General features: G+C 54.9%; 2 protein-coding genes across 2 annotated transcripts in view; one reads left to right on the forward strand and one right to left on the reverse strand.

The window, feature by feature from the left end:
- The window catches only part of STK11 (serine/threonine kinase 11), a 32593-nt gene extending 25501 nt beyond the window's left edge, over positions 1 to 7092 (reverse strand). Inside the window, exons 1-2 of the mRNA XM_054650006.2 lie at positions 5415 to 7092; positions 271 to 354 (exon numbers count right to left, since the gene is read on the reverse strand). Coding sequence (XP_054505981.1) covers positions 271 to 354; positions 5415 to 5704 — 374 coding nt within the window. The 5' untranslated portion in view covers positions 5705 to 7092. The remainder of the gene's footprint in view (positions 1 to 270; positions 355 to 5414) is intronic.
- Positions 7093 to 10984: 3892 nt separating this feature from the next.
- The window catches only part of SBNO2 (strawberry notch homolog 2), a 49630-nt gene continuing 42453 nt past the window's right edge, over positions 10985 to 18161 (forward strand). The window contains exons 1-2 of the mRNA XM_054649977.2: positions 10985 to 11116; positions 17448 to 17668. Coding sequence (XP_054505952.2) covers positions 17570 to 17668 — 99 coding nt within the window. The 5' untranslated portion in view covers positions 10985 to 11116; positions 17448 to 17569. The remainder of the gene's footprint in view (positions 11117 to 17447; positions 17669 to 18161) is intronic.

The following is an 18161-nucleotide window of genomic DNA, read 5'->3' on the forward strand; positions in this document are numbered from 1 at the left end:
CCACACTGGTTCAGACAAAGTGCTCTCAGCGTGGCAGAGTCACACAAAATCCAGCAAAGTGAGGATGAAATTGCCTTGATCAGTGTGTGTGTGAATTTGTGTTTGTGTGCAAAGTCTGCCAGGTGGGCAGGATGGTTATTAGCAGCAAAAGCAATTTAGCTGCAAAAATTTAAGCTTAAGAACCATCCAAAAGGGCCTTCCCAAAAGCAGAAGTACAGCAGAGAACAGTGGCAGCTCAAATTTGATCACCAGCCCTGTGCAAAAGGATATATTTTCTGTTTCTCCTCGTTGTACAACACATCTACCAGCTGGATGACGTTTTTGTGCCGTAATCTCCGCAGGAGCTGGATCTCCCTGCAAGAAGAGACAAGGAAAAAGTTACATTTAAAAAGCTTATTCCCAACTCCATTTCTTCCAAAATTTCACCCAAACTTAACTTGACTGAATGGCTCAGAGACCTGAAGTGAATGCTGTGTTTGTGGGGAATAAATAAGGTAAAACAGTGAGGAGCCACCTTCCCTTGGCTTGAGGAACAGTCCCTTGAATGTCACCCTCTGTCAGCTGTTCTGATCTTTGGCTCCAGGGATTTTGTACCTGTCCCAAACCACAGTTTAGTCTCTTTTGCATTAAACTCATCCTGCAAAATCCCACTGGATGCCAGCTGTGGAGAAACAGGCAGAGCAGGACAGTCAGGTCAGGGTGGTTCTGTTGGTGCCTGGCAGTGCATGTCCTGCTTTTCACTTTGTTCTGCTGCTGCTCCATCCTGGGCTGTGCTGAGCTCCCAAATTCTCCTTCCCAGAGTGATCTGGTGAGTGCTTTAAGCAGTGTGGTCACACTTCATCAGCTCAGCCTCTGGGAAGCAGCATTACAAGGAATTCTGAGCACAGCCTTGGAAGTGAGAGCCCCTGCCCAAAGCCAGCTCAGAGCCCCTCACGGGCACAATTAGCAGCTCCAGTAATGAGCTGGGGCCAGCACAAAGGCTGAGCAACAACCAGGAGCTGCTCCTTGGAAAGGGCTTCTCCAATGCAGGAGTGCAAGGAGAATCCTCACCGATCTTTTAAGGATGCCTGAGCAGTGGGAATTATTTCACTACCAAAATTAAGGCCAGAGACTCCTTTCTCAGCTCTGGATTTAGAAGAATCCACCAAGAGCTGAGCAGAGACCCAGGATACCACGGCAAAACTCCCAAGTATTGTGTGGACATGGCAGACAAGTCTAATTATAGGAATGACCAAAGGGCTGAAGTGGATTAAATTAGCACAAGGAACAGCAGCCAGTGTCAGTGTGGAGCTGAGGAGATCCTGCAGCATGAAAGGAGAGGGCTGAGGGATCCAACCAGGGCTGCCAGAGGGGAGCAAACACACTCAAACACAACTTTAAGGCCAAAATGTTGGGAACACATTTAAAATCCTGATCCAAACAGCTCATTCCCTGTAAGACAACTCAGAAGCACAAAAACTAATTCCTCCCACCTTCAACAGACAAATAAATATCTCATGTTTCTGTAATGATTCCCCCCCCTCCCAGGAGGACTCTGCGAACCAATCCAAAATGCCAGGGCAGTGCCCCCACCCCTGGGGCAGAGGCCAAGCCACCCTTTTCCCAGAGGAAAGATTACCTCTATTTTTAGCCCCTCTTTTGCTCTGGAATGCCTGAGGAGCAGGGACAGCCAGCCCAGTCACCTCCAATCCCATCTCGCTTTGCAAACCCCTCCAGTAGGGGAACATAGGTCTCACCTCCTCAGAACAGGCCTAAATTTGATTTTTTCTTTTCTTCCAAAACTACCAACAAAACCCCACCACAGCCCACTGCAAGTGTGTGAGCAGACAGGCTGCCAGAGGCCAAGGCCTGCTTCCAAGGGAAGGAGACAAGGGGGAAAAAAGACCTGACTCGAGCTGTGTCAGATCCATTAAGCTCATCCTGCTGGATTAAGATTTATCCCCTGCAAGGTACCTGCTCTGGTAAATAACAGGGGGTTTTGCTGCTCAGAACTGTAAATAGCAAAGCTGCCCCCTTTGTTCCATGTGCCACAGCGTTTTGGAACATGCCAAAGGGAGCCTGGAAAGCAGATTCCCCTTCCTGGACATCTCCACTGTGAGATCCAGTGTTCTTCCTACAGCTTTGTTCCCAGCCTAACAAAACACAGCCAAACACAGCCAAAAGATTCATTGCCTTCCTTTGGTTCACAAGGTTCTTCCCACAACATCCTGGCAGCTTAGGAAGTGCAGCACCTGCTCCAGGAGTGTGTGAGCCCAAGGGCTGGAAGCGCCAGGAAGATTTCAGTGTCTCTTTTTCTCTTTCCTAGTCCCAAGATTCCATCCACATCCTGCTCCTGTGCAGGGATGTCTGGCATTCCAAATTCTATATCCATCAGAATATAGAATTCTGGGCTCTTCCACGGAGTACAGGTCCCAGCATTTCACCTCTCAAGCCAAGCAAACATCCAGCTCAGCAGAGGAAGTCCTTGAGCCACACAGCTCCAAGGGGAACACGTCTCTGAGGAGGAGGGATCAGCTCATTCCCACCTGAGCTCACACCTCCAGAGCTTCCAGCAAATCCTTCCCCAGCAGAGCTGTCCCTGTTTGGAGGTTCCAGTTTGGGATTTGCAGACCCCAGGAACCGCCACAGCACATCCCCATAACCCAGGTTAACCCTCAGAGGAATTCCAAGGAGCACAAATTCCAAGCAGAGCAATCGCTGAGGTGGTAAGTACAGCACAGGGCACTTGGGATCCCACAGAGCCCCAAACACTTAATTAACGTGTCAGGCTATTAGCACACGGCGTTATTAAACCTCTGCTGCTGCTGCAGCCACAGGCTGCCAGGTTTTCCTGCCTCTTTTTGGCAATCCCACTAAACTCCTTTTTTTTTGCAGGGATGAGACTCTGCAGTGTCCGCCTGAATGAGCCACCTCCACCTGCTCTAAAGAGAAATGATTCTCCCAATAGGTTTAAGGAAACTGTGTCTTACAAGTTGAAGCCCTCAACATCCTCCCCAGGACTCAGAGAGCCCTTCAGGGCTCATTTTCCTGGGGCAGAAGTGGAGTATTTTGGGGTAGAGAAAAATAATTTGATTTGATGGAAGTCCCAAACACGTTTTAGTTGCAATTTCTGGGTCTCCAGAACACCAGGAGACAGGGCTGGGGCAGAGATGAGGCTGTGGCCTGGGATATCAGCAAGGAGTGACCCAAGGTTGGCATTAACATCCTATTTCCAGCCCAACATCTCCAGGTGCCCAAGCTCAGACCTCTATGATCCTCCACAGCTCATTAGTGCACTCTCATTACTCCCTGTGTGCTACTGCTTGTGGAATTACCCAAGGGCCACTGTCTAGGAAGCGTTTTCCAGGGATTTCCTCGGATGACAATTCCATTCCTGTGCTATCAGCACAGCTGAAGCAGCTCTGAGGCAGGAGCCCACCACAGTAACTCAATCACCTCTGCCCAACAGCCCAAGCCTCACGTGCAGCTTTTCCCTGTGTGGTAGGAAACACTGGAAACCACTTCAGTGATCAGATTCCAAGAGAGAAAGCAGGACCCAACAGTGTGATCCAGCCCACAAACTGATTTCCTGCTGTCCTGTGCACAGGAGCAGTTTTTGGGCAGAAACTCCCCAAAACTGCTCCAACACAGCTGCCCAAAGTGAGATTCCAGTTCAATCTGGCCATGTTGACATTAAAATGCTGTGTCAGTGTCCTGTCCAGCACTACCTGGAGACCCCACTGCACTTTGTTCCTCCCACACTGAAGACTCAGACACCTGGGTTTGGTCACATATCTCACACTCAGAGCAGACACAGCTTTCACTCCCTCTCACAGCAGTGCTGAAGGGTTCTGATAAGCTCAAGAGTGCCAGGGGACCAGGGAACCACAAAATACAACAGTTTGCCTTAAAATTCCCCACTGAAGCAGCAGATAAAGCACATGGAGAGGTGGGCAGAGGGAAAAGGATGAGGGAACAGAAATAGGAACTTGAACTAAAGTAAACCCCTGGGTACAAGGCAAGACCTAAAATCTGCCTTGGTGTTTTGGAGCAGGTGGGACTGAGCCAGGAAAAGTCCACAGAAAGTCCCTTTTAATAACTCCCTTAATGACCCATCTGATACTCACAGCCCCATTCTGGGTGTGAATAAAACTTCCACAGAGTTCACCTCAGGACACAGGAGCATTCCCATGGCTCTGAGAGCAGGGAACTCTCCTGATGTGGGCAAGCTCTTTTTACCTAATTTACATTGAAAGCTTCCCTAAGGAGGAAACGATCTCCAGGTTCCCCAGTGGCAGCTCTGGATGTGCCCGTGGAGGGACCCAGGGACGGGGCACTCAGCCTCCACCAGAAAAACAAGAAACATTTTATTACACATTAACCAAGTTTGCTCGATCCTGAACCTGAGCCAGGAAGGGAGAGACAGGGAGGTCCCAGCCTTGGGATGTGACTGTTCCACAGCCAAGGCTGTCAAGAAAGGTTGGAAGGCAAAGCGAGAGAGCTCCCTGACAGCAGTGCTGGGACAGGATGTGAAACATCCCACAGCTAAACTGGGAAATCAAACTGAGGGACAGACACGGGACTCTGCAGGTCAGGGCTCACCCACAGCAGAGCAGCACAAGAATATCCTCGACCTCTCAGAGCTCTCCCTCCCAGCCTAGATAAACCCTCATGGGTTGTTTGGGCTGCAGAGGCTCCTGCAGGGCTGATAAGAGGCTCCTGGCAGGGCTGGGACGCAGCTGCTGCGAGGGCCAGGGAAGGGAAAGTTCCCACACCAGCCCCACTGATCCAGCCCCTCCTGGGGTTCACTTCCATGAGGGCTTTGTGCCCTGAGTAACCAGGTGTGGCAGAGGCACAGAGAGCTGACAACCCTTGGCCCCATTTTACAGCCACAGAAATCAGCTGGCGACAGCCTTGAGTTAACTCCCAAGGACCTTAGAAATGAAACCAAGGAAAAAAACCCCAAACTTCCTGTGCCCATGGGGTGCCCCATATATTGGGTCCTGTTCCAGCCACCTTCTGCATGGGTGGGAGGAGGAATTGCCACCACAGAGAGCTCCAGGGCCTTTGGAACACCTGGGCAGATACAGGAATGACCCTGTGAGGACACCAGGTGTGTTTGTAAGGTCTCGCCTCACCCAGGCGCTGCTGGCTGGGAAAGGTGAGAGGACACAGAGGAACTGCTTTAAGAAACAATATTTTATCCATGAAATGACACCAAAGTGGCGTATTCCAGACTGTCCCAGCCCTTGGGAACCTGTGCACAGCCTCACCCAGAGCACTGGCTGCTGTTCAGAGGGAAGAGATTACTAAATACCTGTGGATTAGAAAGCACTTCCACAGCAGAGCCACGCTGTCAGCTAAAACAACACAGGAGCTCAGCTGCTAAACAAGGACCAAGCTGACCCATCCAGCTCCCAGAACTCTTTACTCACTTTTTCACGTTGGCCTCCCCATTGGGGATCCGGCGCAGCTTCTTCTTCTTCAGGATCTTCACAGCTCTCCTGCACAGGGTCTCTGAGTCCAGCATCTCCTTGACTTTGCCGTAGGAGCCCTCTCCCAGCAGGTCTCCCATGAGGTACTTGCCGATGAGCTTGGCCCGTTTGCGCCGGGGCTGGTAAATGACCTCGGTGGAGTCGATGCGGTGGATGAACGTGTCCATCCCCACCGACATCAGCTCGCTCTCTGCAAACATTCCCAGCTGCTGGGGCTCCTGCAGATCCATCCTGGATTAAGTTCCTTAACCTGTTTTGTTTTTTTGTTGTTTTTTTTTTTTTTCCTTAAGCACTCAAGGCTTTAATCCTGTTTGTTAAGTTTCCAACACTCCCTTTTTACTCCTTCTCGGGAAAAAAATATCCAGAAGATTGTACAAACATGAATAATAATAATAAAAAAAAAAAAAACAACCAACAAAAAGAAGGAAAAAGAAAAAAGAAAACCAAACCTAAGAGCTGCTTCCAGGTCAGTTGGATGCCAAAAGATCCCGGCCTGGCTCCAGAATGTCTTTGAAAAAGAACATAAATCTGTGACGGGACACACTCAGTTTGGGACTCACGTTGCTTCCGACCCGGTCCCGCTACCGGGGGCTCTTCCCAGTCAACTGGCCTTGACTGGGCCCAGTTTGATCCTAAAGAGTTAGGTCATCTCCGGGCCCGTCAGGCCACCCCGTGGAACCAGAGCAGCTCCCAGTCCCTCTCGTGACTTTCCATGCCTAGGAGCTCATGATTCCCAGCCGGGGTGGGAAGGTGTGTGCTCCCCCCGGAGCACGGGCCGCGGGGTGGGGGTTCAGCCGTTGGGGAGCTGGAAGCAAGTTTCCTTGAAGGAGTTTTCCCAATCAATTCTTGCGTCTTCGCTTTCGCCTACAAAAGTTTGAGGCCTTCGGTGCCTACCGAGAGCTCCCGGGGGCATCCTTCATCCACCGGGATTCCGCCCGGCACATGATGTGTCACCACCACCTCTGCTCCGGGTGTCAGCGGTGCAGGACAACACAACCCACCCCGGCCCCGTTGATCCCGGGGGGCTCAGGGAGACCCTCTGCCCCGTGCCCCAACACCCGGCTGCTCCCGGGGGATCTCCTGCCCGGTGTCCGGTTCCTCACGGAGAGAGGAAGGGCGGTCAGGGATGCCCACCTGGCCCGGACGGTCTCTCCCGCACCTCCCACAGGTGTCACCGGGGCTGGCGGCAGGGTACGGCGGGACAGCAGAGAGAGGTGACAGGGGACAGGACACTTTCAGTGCGACAAAATCAGCGCCGGAGCCGGGATGGGACGGGACGGACTCCCGGAGAGGGGGGGGGGGAGAGGGTTCGGTGACCTCCAGGCCCTTCCCGGCCCGGGCCGGGTCCTACCCCGCACGCAGCTCCGGCCGTTCCCGCCGGCCCGAACGGTGAACTGGGGGAGGGGGGGGCGGGCGGCCGAGTCCCCCCTCCCCACCGCCAGGCGGGGGAGCCGGGCCGGGCCCCGGCGCCGCGCTCCGCCCCGCCGAGCCGCCGCCTCCCGCGTCCCCCCAAGTTCAGGGGCCGCCCCTCGGCCGCTGCCCCCTGGCGCTCTCCCGGCCCCGGTCCCGTTCCTCGTCCCGGTCGCGCCGCCCCGTTACCGCCCGCCCCGCCGCGCGCGCGCCGCCGACGCCGCTGCCGCCATCTTGTCCCCGCCCGCCCCCGCCGTTCCGTCCCCCCCCCCGCCCCGCTCCGCGCCTCGCGCCGCCCCAGCGCGCGCCCCCATTGGCCACGCCGTCGGTCCCGTCCCCGAGCGCTCGAACGCTGATTGGCCGCGGCTGCATCACGTCGGGTTCCGGTTGGTTCGTTACGAACGACCCTCCCACCCACTCCGGCCGGCGGCGGGGCTATATGATGGGTTAACTGAGCTGTCCGTCATCTCTATGGGCGGGGTTTGAGGTGCAATTCAGTGTGATAGTTCATAGGCGATGTCCATCGCGACTGAGGGCGGGGCTGGCGGCGGCGGCGCGCTACGATTGGCTGTAAGCGCTGTCAATCACCGCTCGGAGGCGGGGCGACAGGCGGTAAAGGGCGGAGGGCAGAGGGCACGCGGGAGTCATGGAGACGGGACCGGCACGGAACCGGCCCTGCCCCGCCTGGGAGCGGCCCTGCCCCGCCGCCCTCACGGTCCGCCCGCCGCGCTGCAGCCGCTTCGGGTTTGGGGTGAACCCGCTCCCCCAGCCCGCGCCGTTCCGCTCGGTTCCGGCTGCGCCTCGTCCCATCCCGCCCAGCGTGGCTGTGTAAGTCCAGCCAAGCAACTGCGAGGGCATCCCCAAAATGATGGCGCCCGGCTCCAGCGCCCGCCCAGACCCCGGCACGGCCCGAGGGAACGGGCTCCTCCCTGCGCCGCCTCCCCCTCACGGCCCCGGCCACGGCAGAGCCGCTTCTCCTGCGGGCATCCTCCGGTGGCTCGTAAGGGTTGGGCTGCGCACGCTGCTCCCCCCACAGGGCCGTTCAAGGCTCGGTTTCACCGGATACCGGAGCTCCCTGGGTCCAGCCCGGAGTTGCAGCTCCGGCCGGGAACACCGGGAACCGGTGCCGGTACATGGGGTTTGTGCAGTGTCAGCTCAGGGCAACCACGATACCCCTGCAGCTGCCTCCAGCCCCACTGTGCCAGAGGCTCGAACCCTTTGGCCGAAGGGATGGAGCCGAACTCAGCTGGGATTGCAGCATGGAGCACCAGCTCCGAGAGCTGAGCAGTTCATTTGAGGCAGGGCAGGACAAATCCATGAGTTCTCCCTTTCCACGAGAGCTGCTGGCACTGCATGGATTCCAAAGCACAGGTGGGAGAACCCTGAGCCCGTTATGGGGGGCCTGAGCAGGGTCAGGGCCCCATGAGTCCCCAAAGAGTCAGAGCACTGCAATGCTCCAGTTTGTTCAAGGAATTTGAGCCTGTGAAGGGTCGGGAGGAGGTTCCAAGGGTTCCAAAGAGGGGATGCAGAGAAGGGGCTGCTCTGCCAAGCCCTACAATCTTGCTAGCACTGCCTTTCCCTCCTCCCCCAACGGCTTCTGTCACGACAGCGCCCAGCCCCGGGTGATTTATTCCAGTCTTGGCACCGAGTCCAAAGTGCTGGAACCCATCCCCGAAATTCTGGTAAGTGCTGTGCATCCCCTTCCCGAGGTGTTCCCAGCAGTGGGAGGGCAGCATTGGCTGGAGGAGCTCCTGACACTCCACACTCTGCTCCCTGCCCATCCCACTGCCTGTCCTGCTCCCTCTCTCACCATGGTGGCAGGATAATCCTCCCCAAAAGGCAAAATCCTGCTCGACTCTCCAGGAATGGCCACTGGAGTGGGGCAAGCCAAGGACTCACATGGGGTACCCTCAGGTATCCCCCAGCCCTGTCCCCCATTGGGGCTGCAGGTGCATCAGGCAAAGCCAGAGGCTCTTGGGCTTTCCCAAATATTTGCACCAGCATTGTTCCCTCCAGTGGAGAGGTCACAAACTGGGAGAAACAGCTGACACCTGCCAAGCTTGTGGCACATAGGGCACTGCAGGAGCTGAACTCTCACCCTCTGCAGCCCCACAACCCAGCCAAGGGGGCACAGAAGGGTTTATTCAGACATGGGATGGTTCTGTGGGACTCTGGCACCCCAGCATGGTCCCATTCCTGCCCCCTGCATGGCCCCAGCACTGCCAGGACCCTGCACAGGGCAGGGTCTGTCCCCTGGTTGCCTCTTCCCGCAGCTCCGGGAGCACAGGGCCAGCTGGTGGCGTGGATCCACAGCCCTCACCCCACGGAAAGTCAGGGGATTTCCAGGCTCTGGGAAAAAACAGGAAGTGGCAGTGGGTGACAGCAGCCAGGCACACCCCAATGTGGAGCTGCTGTGCAGCTGAGCCCATGGGATCAGGGCCTGAAAACTCCCATCTTTGTCCCCATTTCCTGAGACTGGCTGTCTTACAGGGACCAGCTCCCCAAAACTCCCATCTTTGTCCCCATTTCCTGAGACTGGCTGTCTTACAGGGACCAGCTGCCTGGGAAAGGCTGTTCCTGGAGAAGCCAGGCTGTTTTCCAGGGACATTGCTCCTGTAAAGGGGCAAACAGACCAGGACACAACCCAGATGTCCCCACATCTCCCACCAGTGCAGGCACAGTCTCCCAGCATCACTTCTGCTTCATTGGGGTTTCCTGTGTGATTTGGGATCTGGGCTGGGGTGGGAGGAGGAAGAGATCCTGGTAAGGGAAAACCAGGTTTGGTGGTTCTGGGAGGAGGCAGATTCAGTGCTGGATGGATCCCTGTGTGTTCTCCCACTGTGCTTATTTATTTGTATTTGTGTAACACCAAATAAAGAGCTGGGGGGGGATTCAAAAGAAGGATCTCTGTAAGAAGGATATGTTGGAAAATGTGACAGGATTGCCTTGATTAATTACTATATGCAAATGAATGAAGGATGGGAGCAGTGGGATTAGCAGGGGGAGAAGGGGACTGTCACAGACCTTCCTGGTTCCCCCTTTGTCCCTGGCACACACCCAGAATTCCCAAGGACCCGGTGTTAACGTGGTTCCCATCTGCCAGTACTTCCCTTCTTGGGGATAAATCAGTTCCCTCTGGCTGCTGCTGTGCTGGTGTAAAAACAGACCCATCCAGGAGGCTTCTGTGCGACCCTCTGGGATTTTGTTCCTACTGTGGGACTGCAAAGATGGCATGAATCCAATGCAAGAAATGGGAAATTAAAAATATTAAAAGGCCCAGTGTGGGGAAAACGAGTGAGGAGCAGGTCATTCTCCAGCCCTGTGATTCATTTAATTCCTGCAGCACGACTTGTGGCATGGGAGTGGGCAGAATCCTTGGAAGCTGCTCAGGGTTTGAGTGTTTCCAGCTCTCCTGTGTCCTCTGTGGGTTGAGCTGCTGCCCCAGTCCTGCAGGGAGGAAAAGTGAGGAATTTCCTTTTCTTTCGAGAGGAAAAGGACTGGACAGACTCCACTCGGGCTGCGGAGTCTGATGGTGCTGATGGTGTGCACAGCCAAGGCTGCTCCAGGACTTTGGTTTGCCTCCCATTTCCATCCCATCCTGAGATGGACGGAGGGATGGATGGATGGATGGATGGATGGATGGATGGATGGATGGATGGATGTGAGACGAAACGTGAATGCTCCGGATCCACACCGGTGCCGTTCCTGTGGGAACGGGCGGTGCCGGGACCCACAGGAGCCCCCCGGGAGCCCCTGGGCCGGGTGTGGACCCGGACCCGCCGCTCCGGGGGCAGCGCCCGCTCCTGAACGGGGGGAGGCGGCCCCGGAGGCTCCCTCTGCCCCGGGGGCTCCTTCGGCCCCGGGCCTCGCTGCCCGTTCATCACTCGGGGCCACCCTGGCGGCTCCCACCGACACCGAGTTCCGAGCTCTGCCTCTCCTGCTTCCCGCCCCGCGGCCTGGCCCGGCTGCCCCGGGCCCGGTTCTCCCGTTCCCCCGCTGCCCACTCCCGTTTCCCGTTCCCCCAGTTCTCCCGCTGCCCACTGCCGGTTCCCCCGTTCCCCCGTTCCCCGCTCCCGGTTCTCGCTCGGTCGCCGCCTCCCCCTTCCCCGGAAGCTCTGTGGCACTTCCAACATGGCGGACCCGGAAGCGGCGCCAGGCGGCGGCGGCCGGGCGGGAGCCTGAGCCCCGGAGTCCCCGGGACCCCCGGCACCCCCCGCGACCCCCGGACACAGGTAAGGGCCGCCCGCTCGCTGCCCCCGGGGCCCGCCGCTTCCTCCCCCCCGGCCCGATCTCTCCGTGGGCGGGGACCGCGGGCCCGCTCGGGCCGGGCTGGGGGGCTCGGTGGGGACGTGGCCCCCGGCCGGGCCTGTCCCAGGAGCCGTCGGTCGGTGCCGCGGGGAGTCCGCGGGCTGCGGGGCTCGGGCCGGGCCCGGAGCAGCCTGTGGAGACGGCCCCGCTCCCGCTGTAGGCGCCCGTGTCCCCCACGCGTGTCCGTCCCGCGTGTGGAGCGGGGCCGGGGGGGCTCGGCGGGGACCGCCCGGGGCTGTGCCGGTACCGGCAGCGCGTGTCTGCATGGGACAGAGCCGGAGATGCTGCGGAGCCTCTGGAACCGCGATCCCGGCAAAGCCCAGACCCCTCCAACCCTGTCCGAGCCGGGTCCGGATGGGGAATTGTCCCGGTACAGCCGGGGTGGCCACAGCCAGCGAACCCTCGTGTTTCTGGCTCCATCTCGTGTTTCTGACTCCCTCTCCAGCTGCACAGCGATCACAGAATCACGGAATGGTTTGGGTTGGAGGGACCTCCAAGCTCATTCAGTTCCACCCCCTGCCATGGTCAGGGACACTTTTCACTGTCCCAGGCTGCTCCAAGCCCTGTCCAAGCTGGCCTTGGGTTCCAGGGATCCAACTTCCAGGGATGGGACAGCCTGTGCCAGAGCCTCAGCATCCTCACGGGGAAGGATTTCCTAATATCTGATCCAAACTTCTTCTCTGTCAGTGTGGAGCCATGAATCCATCATGCACCGAGCTTCTGCTGTGGTGCAGCCCGTACTGGCCCAATTCAGAGTCTGAATACAATACGGAACCAGTGCTGTCAGACCATTATCTGGGCTGATACCAGAGGCTTCACCTTATTAAATACTAATGCCAGCTCTAAAACTCCTCAGAGTAACCCAGTGTAAGTGTAAGTTCCAGTGTAAGGACTGTGGCTCCCCCTTTGCAGGCTCGAGTTACAGTAAAAATGAGATAGGCTGGGCAGGGCAGGTCCTGCAGGTTCAGCACTGGCATCCCAAAGCTGGGATCCAAACCCCCAGAGGGTTTCCTGGCCCATGCACTGACCCTGGGGTGAGTCTGGAGGGCAGGAGGGTGTTGGCTGTGTGCCTCTTTGGGGCTGTTCCTGCTGCACATCATCCTGGTATCATCTGAGCATTGAGCTCGTCCTGAGCCATGCAGGAATGGCTGAACCAAGAGCAGCTGCTGGTGGGAATGTTTAAGTGGAAAATGATGTGCTAATACTGTTGCTGTGGGGTTGGGAGTGCTCTGTGTCCTGTGCAGCACTGCCAGGTTTTGCAGAGCTCCATAAGGTGCCAGCTGGAGCTTTTGGAAGCCTGAGTTCTGCTATCTCTGCCAAAAGCTCTTTACTTCATGGGGGTCTGTTTTTTTGGATGTTTACACCCTCATTTTGCTAAAATAAGCCTGTACGTGTCTCGTTCAAATGTTGCTGGGAGGTCTCTGCACAGGAACAAACCATGCTGTGACTTGTCACCGTAAGACTCTGGATCCTTCAGGAAAGGTTTATACTCTCCTGAGACATTTTTCTGTTTAAAACTTAAAACTCTTCAGTCTTTTTTGGTTACACAATCGAGGTCTGCACAAGTGTGGGTGTGATCAAAGTGAACACGCCTCTCACGGAGCAGGTGCACGTTGAGTCTGCCTTAAGGCTGCCCTAATCCTTAGGGAAGTTGGCTTTGATGTCCTGAAGTGGTTTTCCTACACTGGGACCTGCTCAGCTCCAGAGGGTTTCTCCCAAGCATCTCTTGGGAGAGAAACTGAAGAAAAAGTGTAAAGAATTTGGGACCTGCATTTTCTTGGCTTCTGACCTTGCTTAGCCAAGTTCTTTGTGGAAGGGGAGCAGCCCCAGTGCTCTGAGTGCCCTGCTCAGGCTCTGCCTCGTGCTGGGAGGTGCCCAAAGCTGGTTTTGGGAATGTTCCACGGACCTGGTGTCTGAGCCACTGCCTCTGCCTTGCAGGGATGTGTTTGTGGCTTGGGAACGTTGATGCTGGATGTGTGAGGGTGATGCTGGGTGGATTTACAGAGGAATGTGCCGAGTTCCTTGGCAGAGCATGGGTGGTGTCTGGGAGGCGTTTTTGCCCTGTCCAGAAATAGTCCTATGTGTTTCCAGGTGGAAAAGCAGGGATAGGTGGAATTTACCTGTGGGGGGCAGTTAATAATTTCTCCTAAAAGGGACTTTTCCCTCCAAAAAGCTGTATTTGATTGGTTTTCCCCTGTATGGTCTGAGTGTCAGACGAGGAGCAGCAAATACTGCTTGAAGCATCAAGCTCTTCCCTGTACAAACTCTGCTGCCCTTGGAGGGCAGGTTTGTTCTTTTGCCTGCACCACCATAGCTCTTGCAAGAATCTCTGGAATGATCCAGATTTTTCTTCCCTTTCCTTGCAGACTGCTTCCCACAGTTAATTGGTTGCATGGGTTGTTCCACGTTGCAGCTCTGCATTGAGTTGTGGTGGCCAGGTGATGCCAGGATTTGCCCTGGAGCCTGGCAGTGCTGTGCCCAGCTCCAGGGTTGCAATACTTGTGTCCCAGGAACCTTTTCCATGCTCAAAGCATTCAGGAGATCAGGGTGGCTCAAAGTGCTGGCTTAGGATGCCCTGAAGCAATTCCATTTTCATCACCCGTAATTCGCGTTTTCCGCTCTGGTGTTCTCCTTTGTGTTGGTGACAGGACTGAGTCCTATTCCCATCTGCTTGTTTGGTCTGAACTTCCCAAATATACGTCAAGGAGAAGCATGAAAGAGGAACTTGAAGGTGCCTGGGTGCTTGAGAAGTAAAACTGGCTGTTCAGAGTTCTGTAGGGTTGACTTCCCATTTCTTTGGGGCCATTACATCCCGCAGAATTCCCATGGGTGCCCCTGCTGGGGGCTCATGAGTGGGTGCAGTAAGGTGGGGACACTTTGGGGCTCCACCTCTGCTCTGTAGGGGTGGGCAGGGTGAGGAGAACTGATCCCTGAGCAGGAGGAAGAACAGGATCACATTCCCAAGGTGTTTTTGTTGTTCCCAGCTCGTGGTAATTCATGATCGGCAGGTTTAGCTCCCGCTGCTCCGGGCATGTCTGTGGGTTTCTGGCTGTGTTCCTTTAATGGAGGCAATTTAAAATACACCAACAAAGGGTGGAACACGACGGGAGGAAGTGCTGGCTGCATTTTACTGGGTTGTTTTCACCTCTTCTGATAGTAGATATCAGTGATCCAAGCCCTTACTCCCATCTCTGTCCATCCTGGTTACAGCACAGCAGTTCTTTGTGTGTTCCCAGTTAGAATTTTCCTGCTGGATCGCTGGTCTGAGAAGTGCCTGAAAAGCCCAAGCTGTTAAAAGCTGAAAGTTGTGCTCTGTAACCTCTAGACATGATGAATTCCAGAGAAATTCCAGGCTGGAGCTGCTCCTTAGTCCCTGTGCTGACAGCAAACCTTTAAGCAAACTGTTTGGAATATTGAAACTGTTCTGGAGCTCAGTGATAGGATGAAATCACTCCGGGGCTTCGTCATCCTGTGCAGGGAGCTGCTTTCACTTTCAAACCTGGGCTCCTCGGCCAGGAAGGAAAATGTCCAGTGGGATTTTTAGGGTCGTGTCCTCTCTCTGGATCTGGGGGATGGCTGCTCTTCCATAGTGCTGCTGCAAGGAGACGTGACTAAAGTGGCTGAAGTTGGGAACAGTCTCTGTGTGCTGCTGCTGCTGCTGCTGAGGGCTGGGCTTTCCCCTCCCAGCCCTCTCCCAACACGAGTGCTGGGACTGGGAGCCTCCTCTCCGGGGATTTGCCATAACAGCGGAAGCTGCTGCTTGCTCGGAGTGTGTTTGGTAAGAGAAGCGGTGGAAAATCACTTTAAAAGTTTGCTGTATCTGTTCCCTCACGTGTGTGGGCCTCTGTGTAATCAGTGTTTACTGTCACAGCAGCAGGATGGGATGTGGAAGCACTTTGGATCTTGCTGATTTTTATGGTTTTCCGTGATGTGGCTGCCTGGAGCATGGCGGGACGGGCACAAACCGAGGGCTGTTCCCACTTCTCTGTTCCTGTGCTGGGTGTTGTCCTGCTGTCCTCAGGCTCATGCAAGTCTCTGTCTCTGGATTTAGTGAGTGTTTTATTTAGTTTTTTCTTGGAATTTGGGAGTGTAAACTGGACGGCAGCCGCTGGCACTGGAGCGTGAGCTCAGAGTGAGAGCTGGGTCAGCCTCCACGTTCACCACCAGGAACTCCTTTTGCAGCACAAAGATTTGGCAGGTGCAGGTTGGATTTTGGGGTGTCCAGTAAGTGCTGGTGCCGCTCTCCTGGGGTAAGGAGTTCCCTCAGCATCCTCCAGGATTGAAGCATGGCTGGAATGGTACCAGCTGTAGAGTGGTCTCTTAGTGCCTCTTTTTCCCCTCCTGTTTTCAATGCTTGGGTGTATTTTGCACTGGCACAACAGCCCCCCACAAAGCAAGGCTCAGAGCATTCCAACAGCTTTCTTGCTAAGCAGTTTTCCTTCATTTTGTCAGTGGGGTGTGATCTGTTGTGCAGTTTTCCCAGGGAGCTGGTGCTGCTTTAGAGGCAGCCTCTGCTCTGCAGGGTCCACCAGTGAGATCTGGTGGTGTGAGACACAAGCTAATGCAGAGCAGGCACAGAGGGATGCTGATATTGATTTTACCCTTCCTAAGTTCCTTTGGATATGTAAGTAAAGCTGTACATTTGTTATGGCTCTTACGGGAATCGCTGCTGCTGATTTCCTCTCAAAAGCTGTTGCAAGTAAGGGAAAAAAAAAAAAAGAAGGAAAGCAGCAAAACCCCTGAAGTCTGGTGTAAGGAAGAGTCACAGGGTTTTATAGACACAGAGCAGTTGGTGACATTGACCCTGAGATCAGCAAACCTCAGCCCTGGCTTGGCTAAAGCTGAGCAGGACTTGAAGGGAATCTTTGCAAAATAGAAAAGGGGGACCTTCTCCCTACAAGAAAACCAAAACCCAAAGAATCCCTTTGGGAGCTCCGCACAGCATTCCATAGGTGGGATGTGACTGTTGAACTCTGCTTCTCACACAGAACATCCTGGGCACTTGAGGGCTTTGCCTGTGACTCCACTGCAGGATCAGGCCAGGCTCAGGGGTCCTGGCTGGTCCCTGCAGCCCCAGATGAGCCCTACCCAGAGGGCACTGCTGGCACAGCTGTGGCACCACGGGAAGGCAGAAGGAGTCACTTTAAATTTCACTTTCCATTGCAAATGCCACAGTCATTTTGTCCACCGCAGGGTCTCTTATTTTTAAAGGGCCTCAGAGTCAGAAATGGCTTTTCAAAAATATTCCTTGTAATAAACAGTGTGTCCTGAATGATCAGAGGTGGCTCTTTTAAATTACAGCTTTGGTCTGTGCTCTGTAGGTGTTGTGTGTGGCTGGATTGCTCCATCCAGAGGTTTTGGCCACTTTGATTTACTCAGCTTCTGGGGAGGGACAGGGAAGGCAGGAAGCAGCAAAGAAAGATTCAGTGGAAATAAAGACATTGTGGATGCTTTTCTCTGCTCCTCTGGTTGTATAGGTTGCTTTCACCATCTCTTTTTTATTTTAATCCATTAAATCCAATTGGAAATTGGCTTCCTGTGGGATAATGGAGAATTTAGAAGAAAATTAATCAGTTTGGTGGTTTTGGCTGAGAAGCTGCACTGAAGGCAGGGTGTTACTGTGGGGTTAATCCTGCCAGGACAATGCTCCTGTATTGGATCCCCTTTTCCTGGCAAAAAGTGAAAGTGCCAGAAGCTGATAAATTCAGGAATTTGTGGCATTAACACTATTAATTTCAAATGAGTAACAAGGTATTGTTGGGTTTGACTGGTGTGGGAAAGGACTTGGTGCAGAAACATCTGCCTTGGAGCTGGGGAGACCCCGGAGCTCCACAGGATGGGAGATGAGGGTTCACTGCTGGCTCAGCAGTGTCCCACCTCCAGAGCACATTTTCAGCAAAACAGGCAATTTGGGGGAATTGATTACCATGAGTTTACACAGGAGTGCAGAGTCTTCTTGTACATTAGATAAGCAAATTCCTCAGGCTGAGCCCAGCTGTGGGTGACCTTAGGGACCTGCGGGGCTCCTGGTGTGAAAGGCAGGAGAGGTGAGTTCCAGTTCCAACCTGGGTGAATTCCAGGTGTGGTGCTAATGGAGAGCTCTGTTTCCCATAAAACCCTCTCTTTTCTGAAGAGGCAGCAGCATTTCACAGGCTGCTGGCTGTTTGCTCATCTCTAAGCTATGTTTAAGCTCACAAGTAGTTTTTTTTCCCCACCTCCCCTTTCACAAAACCTAAACACGCCTTTCTTTCCCAGCCCAGGACATGGTGCAGGGTGAAGAGCACAATTGAAGACGCTGCCACCACTCACTCCACAGCCTGTCCCACCCTCCTGAGGACTCCATGAGGCAGGACACGGGCTGATGCTCTCACCCCACCATGGATGGGGGGAACAGCTTCCCACAGCACCAGCAGCCGGGCGATGCCATCCGCGGCGTCCCCGGCCTCCGCTCCCAGCTCGCCGTGCCCAATGTGGAGGTGAGACCCTGCAGATCCTGGGGAGGGGGAGGCTGTGGCCCAGGAGGGGTCTGGGCACAGCAATCTGGCCTGGTAGATCCTGGGAGTCTTGGTCTGTGTTTACAGCAGCAATTTCCAGACTTTCCAGGCGGCTGCGCAGGGGGGTGCGGGACTGAAGTGAGGAGGGAAAAGCAGGGCTGTGATTAAAGCAAAACCTCTCTGAAAGCTGCTGGCTGCCAGCTCCTTGAGGAAGGACTGAAGAGACTGAGAGAATGTGCCCAGGATTGCAGACTTTGTTCCTGCCCCAGCACAACTCTACCAGACGTGTGAATCTGTGCCCGGGTCCAGCTGTCTCTGTTTCCAGAGCAGCAGAGATAAATAAGTTGTATTTGTCCTGATATAGATGCTAAAACCAGACCAGGTCCCTGATGCATTTGTCCAACAGGGCAAAAAGCAAACCCTGTCCCAAAATAGCTGATGTGTTCCTGGAGTTTTTCTGTTTCAAACTCTGGAA

The sequence above is a fragment of the Agelaius phoeniceus genome, chromosome 29 (assembly GCF_051311805.1).
Source record: "Agelaius phoeniceus isolate bAgePho1 chromosome 29, bAgePho1.hap1, whole genome shotgun sequence".
Taxonomy (NCBI): Eukaryota; Metazoa; Chordata; class Aves; order Passeriformes; family Icteridae; genus Agelaius; species Agelaius phoeniceus.